Source organism: Podarcis cretensis (assembly GCF_951804945.1).
Source record: "Podarcis cretensis genome assembly, chromosome: 13".
NCBI classification, from domain to species: domain Eukaryota; kingdom Metazoa; phylum Chordata; class Lepidosauria; order Squamata; family Lacertidae; genus Podarcis; species Podarcis cretensis.
The window spans coordinates 23,116,952-23,126,925 of record NC_137182.1 but is presented as its reverse complement, the minus strand read 5'-3'; the positions used below and the strand labels follow the sequence as shown (position 1 = coordinate 23,126,925).

Sequence of the window (9,974 nt, the reverse complement as noted above, 5' to 3'; positions counted from 1 at the left end):
GGGAGGGGGGGGCGGTAGGGTAAGAGAGAACAGAAAAGAAGAATATATGAAGAGACCTGCAAGGTGGGCGGGGGAGGGGGGAAGAGATGGGAAGAGGAGAAGGAGGCAGAAAAATACAGTGAAAAAAAGGAGGGAGGGGGCGGGGAGGACCCATTCTGTCGGTAAAAACAGCTAGCGGGAAGTTCTCCCGGGCAAGCTTCAGCGCAATGAATGGGAGGCTACGTGGGCTGCCTTCATTCCAATGAGGCTAGCATAGAAGACCCCTCTTGCGAGATAGTATACCTTCTTTCTTCTATAAAGAAGCAGGTAAAAGTAGGAGACTGTCCTTTTTGACCACGAGTAGACTACTTTCCTCCTCCCCTTCCCCAGTCCCTCCCTGCCCCTCTCTCCCACACACACAAACACACTCTCCCACACATACTTTCACTCTCTCTCGTACAGACACACTCTCTCTGTTTGTCTCTCACGCGCGCGCGCCCGCACATACACGATAAAAAGGCAGACTAGGTATATAGCCCTCCCTATCCCACGACCTCGGGGCGGGTTTCTCTAGATATACTATACAGTTCCATTGACTCTCTCTCTCTCTCTCTCTTACACACACACACACACACACACACAGACAAAAGGACTCACCATCTGACTGCCGCCAACAAATCGGCCCCCCACCGCAGTGATACTTAATATTTCTCTTTTGACCGCCCGCCCCCCAAGCTTGCCTATTTCCCCTTCTAAACGCCGTTCAGTTATGCATGTAATTTATTCCACTGCCACAGGCGTTGGGTCTCGGAGCTGGCTTTGCTTTTTCTGGTGGCGGAGGAAGAGGAGGAGGAGGGGGGAAAGAAGGGGAGGGAGGAGGAAAGATTACAACAGATCTCTATTTAAGCGTGTCAGCTCTTCTGCTGGACTCAATTACAGTGAGAAGGAAAATGTGACCAGCTGGTTACTCTGCTTTCTGCTGGGGAAGCAAGGAAAGCTTCCAAAAGAAAAGGGGGAGGGGGAGGGGGAGGGGGAGGGAGAAATGGAAAGGCACACTTTCCAGTCAAACTTATCAAAGCCTTCTATGACAAATAAGAGTAAAGATGGCCTTGCAGTTAAGAGATTGGCAGAGGTCCTTCTTTTCAAGGTTAAGTTGCAAAAAAAGAGGGGGGGGGCGAATAGGAAGGTTGTATACATCATGTTTACGCTCATCATGGGAGGGGGCCGAGGGCAGCCAAACTGACAACGTGCCACAGACTCCGAGGGACCCAAAGAGGGGAAGGGGGCGAATCGCCACCATAGGAACAAGGGAGCTGGAATCCAGCGGTGACAGAATACAATCACACACACACAAACACACACTTAGAAGTTTCCTGGCACAGTGAGCCTTCATCAAACCTCTCCATCATCACAGCGCATGAAATACATGCTTGCAGTACTTTTCAAAAGGACAACCAAGTCTCCCCCTTCGCTTCCCCTGGTTCGCAAGCCCTTGCTGCGCTTCAGGTGCAATGTTCTCCAGAAGCCACGAGTTCCTTCGGTGTCTCTCCAAAGGCTTCCTTGGGTGACAGTAGGAATGGCTTGGCTGCATTTGGGTCGGTTTGGGGGTTTTTACTGGTTTTTTTTTTACTTTCTCTCCAAGACGTCCCAGAGGAAATTTTAAAGCAGGGTGAAGAAAAGAACAATGTCACGGGGGAAATTGTGGCTTGTAAACTTTATTGTAACTCCTTTCTTCCGCCGCTTCCAGCTAAGACAATAGAACAAAGTGAAGAGAGAACAACAAAATATAGCATTAGTTTCCCCGCCCTCCCCATAAAGTAATTCACGGATACAGTATACATTCTCTTTTTTTTCCACAGTAAACCTAAGGGGGAAGAAAGAAACCCCCCCCAAAAAAAACCCAGGGAAAGGGGAAATACTTTTTTTTTTACAACTTCTTCCACTGTGTGCATGCTAACTAAAAGGAAAAGGGGAGGGGGGACCTCTCTATTTAATTTTTATTTAATTTTTCTCCTTTTTTTTTAAAGATACACTTAAAAAGACAAACGCAGAAACAAAGCCAAAAACGGGACCCAAAAATAGGAAGGGGGGAAATGAACCACAGGAAAAAAGAGAGACGACTACAGCATAAATAGGCAGTTTCATGTTGTCGGGTGTGTGTTTTCAGAGCTACCTCCTGAAGAGTTTAACCACAACAAGAGAGGAGAGAGGGAGGGAGGGAGGGAGGAGGGAGGAGGGAGGAGGAGGGAGGCAGGGAGAAGAGATGAGAGATGTTGATTTAAAAGTGCACTATGTATCATTTTCACATAATTTCTATATATATTTATATTTATATATATATAATATGAGTGGGCAGGACGGAGCGAAAGAGAGGGGAAAGTTAAAAAAAAGAAAGAAAGGCAGAGAAGAAAGTAAGTCTTCCCAAAGTGCAGTATATCATTTGTACATCGTTTCCACAGCACTGAGAAGTGTGTGTCTCCTAATGAGGGAGCGAAGGAAGGATGGGGAGGCGGGCAGAGAGAGAGAGAGAGAGAGAGGGAGAGAGAGAGACGGGGGTGAAGGGAAGGAAATCCTTTTCACAGTCATGGTTAACAGAAGCTATTGCATTACACTATTACTAATTCTTAACTGGCAAGAAAACGCAAAAAAGAGCAACAAGGCTAAAAAGACTCCAAGAATCTGTCTTCTTTTTCTTTTTTCTTTTTTTAAATATAGATATAGTTCATTGTGGGTATCAAAGGACAACCAGGAGAAGAGGACGCTCACAGCTATATTGTTTTACAGCAATAAAAGGGGAGTTTTCCCCCCTCCTCCCCTAAGCAGTGTTGAGATTCCCCCCACCCCAGCCCACCCCAGCCCACCCCAGCCACCTCTCACATTAACTGGCATTAATGGAAGGACGAAAGGTTGGGCCTTTTTCTTTATTTCTTTCTCTTTTTTTCCTGGGGCTTGCCTGTCCACTCTTCCAGCTCCTACTTCTTGTCCCCCGTCTGTGCTTCTCCGGCCTCCTCCGCGTCCTGCGCCCGTTCCATTTTCTGTTTCTCCAGCTCCTCCTGTTCGCATTTGCTGCTGGGGAACTTATCCTTGTTGTTCTCCTTTTTCCACTTCATCCTCCTGTTCTGAAACCAGATCTTCACCTGCCTCTCGGTTAGTCCCAGAGCGTGCGACACCTCGATCCTCCGCTTGCGGGTCAGGTAAGGATTAAAAAGGAATTCCTTCTCCAGCTCCAGGGTCTGGTAGCGGCTGTACGTCTGCCTGCCTCTCCTCCGTCCGGCGGCTGCTGGGGTGTTGCGAGAGGGAGGTGGGAGGGGGAGAGAGACACACAGAGAGAAGGAGAGAGGGAGAGAAAAAAGGGAGGTTGAGAGAAGACACATAAAACTGCTTTGGGGGCAGAGAGTGCAGGAGAGAGGAGGGATGCATACACACACACACTCACACACAAAGGCAGGGAGGAACTGCCCTTCTCTAACGTTGAAAGGGGGAGGGTGATTATCCAGGGAAGGGTGGAGGGAGACATCGAGGACCACAAATGCGCTCTGGCCGCCCCCCCCTGCAATACCAGCCTGCTTTCTTGAAAGGAAATATTGCTCCCAACACTCCCCCCTCTCTCCCCCTAACCGGGTCATTTTCTGGCGAACCCCCCCACCCGCGCGTCCCTGGGCAGCATCTTAGTTTACTTGCAAGAACCCTCTTTTGCCAGTTCCTTTATACAGAGGGTGTGTGCGTGTGTGTGTGTGTGTGTGTGTGTGTGTGTCGAAATGCCACCACCGTCTCCTACACCCCACCAGCTCTCCAGAGGGTTAAAAGATAACAACTAAGGGCCCGGGAGGGAGGGAGGAAAGGAAGGAGGGAGGAGGTGAAGGAGAGACACAAAAAGGGGGTCTCGGAGGTTGTAAAAGTACCATAAACTTTAGGGAAGGCTTCTCACACACTGAAATAAAGAGGGGGGGGGGGAGAGAAGTCCAGTTCTCCCCATTCAGGAGAAAACGGCTCCCCTTTCAGGGTAATTAAGCGATAAAGCAATTGAGAGGTGCAAAAGTTTACGCTCATAAAACAGTAAAAAGTAACCGAGGGTTGGGGGCGAGGGGAGGGGAGTTGGAGAGAGAGGAAGATCGTGGAAGAGGTGGGCAAAAAAGGAGGGCTAACTAGTTTTATGGGTTCAGAAAATGCCTCGGCCGTGGCTGGGCGGCGGCGGCGACGGGCCCTTTCTAGGATGCCTCCTCACCTTGCGGTCTCATCCACGGGAAGAGCTGCGTGGGAGACGGGCTCTGCTCCGAGTTGTCCGCCTCTTCTCCCAGGCCGGCGGAGGCGAGCTTGCAGTCGGGATACTGCACCAGGTCGGACTCCTGGGCGCTGAAGATGCTTTGTCTCTGCAACGGGTCATAGCCGTAGAAGTTGCTGGGGTCCCCGTGGCACGCTACGGCGCAGGGATTCTGTTGGTAAGGGGAGCTGGAGAGAGACGATGCTCCGTGGTAGAACTCCTGGATCTGGGTGGGGTGCTGGAAGGTGCCCCCGGTGCTCGGCCCGTACACCACCGTCGGTCTCCCTCCGAGCTCCTGGGCGAAGCCACAGTCGTAGAAGTTGGGGCGCAAGGAGTCCCCGGTTTTGTACTTGGAGAAGAGGGAGTTGACGAAATAGGAGCTCATTGTCATATAAATAGCTTGTTTTAAATAGGTAAAGAGGCAGGTAACAAGGTGAGGGTCTATCAAAAAGCCACAGGATATTTAGCCACGGAATCAGATGGAAGCGATGAGATGCTAACCCACGAGTCTTTGTGGTTTCCAGGGATACATACAGATATACATAGATTAAAAGAAAGGAAGAAGGGGGGGAAAAATCCCGAGGATTGAATCAAAACTCTTTGCCACAGTACATGGTATCGGATTCTCCTTTTTTATTGTTGTTGCTGTTGTTGTTGTTGTTGCTGTTGTTGTTGTGATTGTTATTATTATTATTATTATTCCTTTCTCTCTTTCTCTCTCTCGCTCTGTCTTTCTCTCTCGCTCTTCTCCTTTTTCTTCTTTCCCCCCTCCTTCTTCTTCAGCCCCCCCTAAAAAAAAAAATCGGCACTTAAAAAGAGTTCTCGCTTTACATTTCCAAGGAGAGGTGCCAGTTCATAAACAGTTTTCCGTGATTTACTTCGGAGCAAATGAGTTTGTTCATATTTCCCAGTGTCTTTTCTGGATCATTTGCATCTATTACGGAACCGTCATCCTATTGGTTTCCACGTACTCCACACGGACTCTGAACAGCCTGCGAGCAGAAAGGAGAGTGAGACAGAGGAGGAAAGAGAGAGAGAGAGCGAGCGAGGGGGAGAGAGAGAGAGAGAGGGCGCGCGCAAGAGAGAGCGAGAGAGCGAGGGAGCGAGGGGGGGTGGGGTAAATATAGAGATTAAATATGCTAAACTATCTACGTTAATGAGATATCTCTCGCCTCACGACAAATCATCTACCTAAGCCCACCCAAAAGATTGATATTTGGGGAGGGTTGGAAAATTAAAGAGAGGCTTCGCTCCCATCGTTAATTTCCATTTTTTAAATTTTTATTTTATTTTATTTTAACGAGGCAGTTTTAGCCTTTGGAAAATGTCAGGGTTGCTTTGGAAAACTGTAAAAAGAGGCCGGATTTAATTGCTACCCGTTTTTTTCTAAAAGCCTCCTATAAATGTAATTGGTATTTTAATACCAAGTTATCAAATCGTACGGCGTCCTGTAGCCTCAACATATTTTAAAACAAACGAGGTAGTCAGATTTAACATTTTAATGATCAATTTCCTTATTATTGATAAAGGTTTAACTATCAGCACGAAAAGAAAGAAATGGCCCATTTGTTTAAAAAAAAAAAAACTCCCCCCAGAAATGAGGGGGCCGTAAACTGTTTAACAAACTATAAAGCGCAATAAAATAAAATAAAAAACAAAAGCAAAACAACAACTAAATAAATAAATAAAAACGCGCACACCCGGAGATGTTCTTGCTGGTTATATCGCACTACATAAAAAGCTGTTAAAGGGTTTTTACGAGTTCTTTCCCCTACTGCTATAAAAACCCAGGCTTCGATTGGCGCCTAAACTCCATTATCGCAAGATGTTGGGGTGTCAATACTGAATTAAAATGATTATAGTTTTTCATATATAACATTGACTTTTCGGCTCTCTCTACTATTCCCCCCCCCCTACCCTCCTGTTCTCCCTCCTCCTCCTCCTCCCTCCCTCCCTCCCTTTCCTTCCACATAGGAGAAGATGCGATGTTGCGTCTCTTATCACCTCCAAAACGCCACATTTATGGGCATTCATAATAGCCCACTCTCAGCACCGCCACCCCACCTCCCACCCCCAGAAAACTTAGAACACCAGGTGCTTTTAACACTGGGAAGAGGGTGTGCGTTGAGAGGTGTGTTGAGGTTGAACAGGGGGTGGAATATGGGGGGGGGGGAGTGTATTTCTGTTTTATACTGACGTTTGTTAAAGTTGCTTTCAGCTTTTAACATGCTAACTCGACAATTTCTCTTGATATAAGCACACAGGGGGTAAATTCTAGGAACCCTTTAACGTAGTCAGCAACTATTATGAAGACGTTTCATCAGATCATAAGACATCGGAGCTTCCTCTCGGACCCCCACCTCCGAAAAACCTCTGTCCTAGCCATCACCGCCTCTCCAAATAGAAGCATCCCTATAAGCTTCCTCCTCTCCCCCCTCCCGCCACCCCACATGAAGTTCATTTCTACAACACATTTAAGCTGAGATACCCCAATTCTTGGGGTATTCGAACCTCTCTTCTTTTGCCCTGGGTCTATCTAAATTCTTCCTCCCGCCCACTACCCACGCCATCATCCCAGCAGCCCTATATTGTTTACACCTCAAAGGCGAAAACAGGCACATCTCAGCCCCCCAGAACACCCCCAATAAAGATTCCCGAAACCTAATAGAATCCCTTTAAACTTTAAAAGCTTTGATGTTGAAAACAATATTTAAAGCTGTACCATTCGAAAGAGGTAACTCCGACTATGGTCCTGTATCTAAATTGAGGACGAAAGAAAGAAAGAAAGAAAGAAAGAAAGAAAGAAAGGGCATTTAAAGCTTATCCAGGCTTATTTGTTTTAAAGTAAAATCTATTTTGCTTTATTTCGTAAAAGAGGAATTTGATCCAAACCTACAATCCCACGCAATTGGAGCGTTAACTGCTTGAGATGCCTTAAATGCAGGCTTTTCTTTATCTCTCTTTTTTAAAGGTTTTTTTTTATATATTCTCTTTTACTACCCACTAAGCATAACAAATGAGTTTTTGAAGAAAGTTTGATTATAACAACCCATAAATTCACGAAGTAATAGAACAAAATAAGAGCGGGCTCTTCCTTCCCTTCCACTATTGTGAACGATTTAATGTTTGAGTTCCTAGGCAAGCCTGCTCAGAAGTCAGCACTACTGAATGCAATGGGGTTTACTCTCAGGTAAGCGCATACGGGATCCCAGCTTTATAGCACAATCCTGTGCATGTTTGCTCAGGAGTAAACCCCACTGTGTCCAGAGGGGATTATTCCCTAGTGATTGGAGATTGCTGCCCAAAAGTTTCAAACTAAGAAGATTTCGGAAAGAGCGGGGTGATTTCTCCCATCACCATTGCCTGAAGATGAGTGTGTCTGTATAAATTTGCAAACAGTAGGATTTGCTGACATCTTAACAAAAAACTAGCCTCCTTCGTGATAGACAAGTGTGGCATCCTCGTGTATGACTAGTAACCTGTAAATGCATAACTACCAACATGTGAAAAGTCTAACTATTAGCTCTCTCTCTCTCTCTCTCTCTCTCTCTCTCTCTCTCTCTCTCTGTGTGTGTGTGTGTGTGTGTGTGTACACACACACATAGATATGCATACACGTATCAAGACGAGAGAGGGATTGGCGAGTGGAGTGCTAAATTGTCTTGGAAGTTAACGCTTTTACCAAGCGCAGTAGAGTTTAGTGCATGATGTCCAACAAAGCGCCGCCAATGGATCTTGAAGCAGTCGCTTGCATTATATCACCGGCATACTGTACTAGGGACCTCTGATGAAAGGAAAATGTTTTTATTATGGTGGGGGAGAAAACCACAAGAGAAAGTGGGAACATAATTTACAAATACCCAGCGGAGGGAAGATTTATTAGCAAACCTTCCCCCAAAATACATCACTTCGTAAACTGTAACTTCTCATTACTTTATAGCTCCATGAGTTGTTGTTGTTGTTTGTTTGTTTTTAAAAGAGGCTTCCTATTAATTTGCACAAAACTACTTATGGCTAAAGGATTGCAGCTTTTATACAGCGAGGATTTGCTGGAATTCGCCTTTGGGGTGGAATGGGTGATTTGCATGGGAGGGGTGGCATTTCATTTTCTTGTTCTCTCCCCCCCCCCACCTTTTGGATTTGTACTGTTGTAAAATTAGGCTCTGAGCCCTTTAACAAAACTGTGTATCGAATGTCGCCAATCTGCTGCATTCTTCTTCAAAATACGTCTACAAAAGCTGTAAACTTTCGTTAGAAAGCCTTTATTAAAATGGTTCCGTTCCTAATACTCCCGTTTTCTGGTCATGTTATTTCTGTCTAACAAATGCAGTGTTTTATATCCAATAATGCCCCCTTGCATTTTCATCTGAGGCTTTTGGGGAGTGGGGGCAGCGAAACAGATCTGAAAGTATTTTGGGGTTTTTTAAGCGAATAATTTTATGGTGTTCGTGCTCTTAGACCAAGAAAATATTTATAAAGGGTCACATGAAAGGGTAAATTCATCTATGTTTTAGGTTCATTTTAAGCACACACCTCTTCTTATTTATATATTTACAAACACACACATACATAGGAATATGTGTGGTCAGGGTTCACAAAATGTCTGGGTGAGCGCATTAAGAAAACAAGTTGATTGAATAATCCTATAAGGTTTTGGGGGATACTTGCGATTGTCTGAATTGTCTTCGTCATATAATGTACTACAGAGGTTCCCATCAAAGTATAATGGGGTCCTTGTGGAATGAATGGACCTTTCCTGCCCTCTCCCAAAATTTGCGACCCATCTGCTTTCTTTCTTGCAAAACACATTTTTTGTTTTGTTTTGGAAACTGTAATATAATCACCATAACCTTTTAACGGCCCTAAAACAGTGGAGGAGCAAAACAACACCCTCTAAGGTTATATTTCTGTGCTCTTAAACGTTTGCTTCCTTCCTTGACCACACACTCACATAGCCTCTTCAGGCCAGGATCCGGTCACCCAGCGCACACATACGGCGTGAAATGGACATGAATGGGAACTGTGCTGGAGCTGTTCCGTAGATCACCAGTCCCTCTTCGTTGCAAAGGGGCTTGCGCAGGAGATCTTCCTGCTGCATTCGTGCAGCAAGCTTTTAAAATCTTTGTGGATGTCTCTCTTCCAATGGACTGAACATATAAGAACCTTCTCGAGAAGAAACCTCAAAATCGCCATAATTAACCCTATATTTTATGCTGGAGGATTTATTCACAAAGGTTTTGAGCAGCAATTCCGTTTATTGTTCCTAATGAAATCAAGGTGTTGCGGACTCGAGAGGGAAAGAAATCCAATAAGCTGCTGGCTGGGTGATTTCTAAAAGTGGAGTAACAGCGCCATCTAACGACCATTCCAAGTAAGGCGCTTTTAGAAACGTACAAGCCAATAATAAGGGAAGGTGGGAGATGAAGATTTGGTGTGTGTGTGTGTGTGCGCGCGCGCTTTTATGGATCTCTTTTTTCTTTTTTCTGTCTCTCCCCCTTTGTGTGCGTTTTAAAGTCTTGTTGCACACGATAAATCATTTCTAAAATCATAAGATCCCGTGTATATTTGTGATTGCGAAGAATAACTCCACCCCACCCAGCCCTACCTCAAGCTTTGCTGTATAGCAGTAGCTACTTCCCAGCCGGTCGTTTTCAGAGCAATAAAAGACAGGGGCTGGGATTCCGCTTTTGGGAAGGAAAAAAAAAATCCACTATTGTTTCAAAACCCGAGACTA

General features: G+C 45.6%; 1 protein-coding gene across 2 annotated transcripts; it reads right to left on the bottom strand.

Moving 5' to 3' along the window:
* Positions 1-1,678: 1,678 nt before the first annotated feature.
* HOXB8 (homeobox B8) lies at positions 1,679-6,024 on the bottom strand. 2 transcript variants are annotated; one of them, XM_079951202.1, is made up of 3 exons: positions 4,205-6,024; positions 2,857-3,259; positions 1,679-1,726 (listed from the first exon to the last, which is right to left on the bottom strand). In XM_079951202.1, the coding sequence occupies exons 1-2, from the start codon at positions 4,629-4,631 to the stop codon at positions 2,952-2,954; spliced, it is 735 nt and encodes a 244-aa protein (XP_079807328.1). In that variant the 5' UTR covers positions 4,632-6,024; the 3' UTR covers positions 1,679-1,726; positions 2,857-2,951. The 2 variants fall into 2 exon arrangements, with proteins under 2 accessions (XP_079807328.1, XP_079807329.1); XM_079951203.1 differs by having other exon boundaries at positions 2,857-3,256; positions 4,205-6,022.
* Between the last annotated feature and the right edge of the window lie 3,950 nt (positions 6,025-9,974).

What these genes read in the sequence shown, in the direction of transcription:
- HOXB8 (XM_079951202.1), bottom strand. Translation starts at nt 4,631, where the DNA reads ATGACAATGAGCTCCTATTTCGTCAACTCCCTCTTCTCCAAGTACAAA. An exon ending in CCCGTGGATGAGACCGCAAG is followed by an intron (nt 3,260 to 4,204) that starts GTGAGGAGGCAT and finishes GCAACACCCCAG; the next exon opens with CAGCCGCCGGACGGAGGAGA.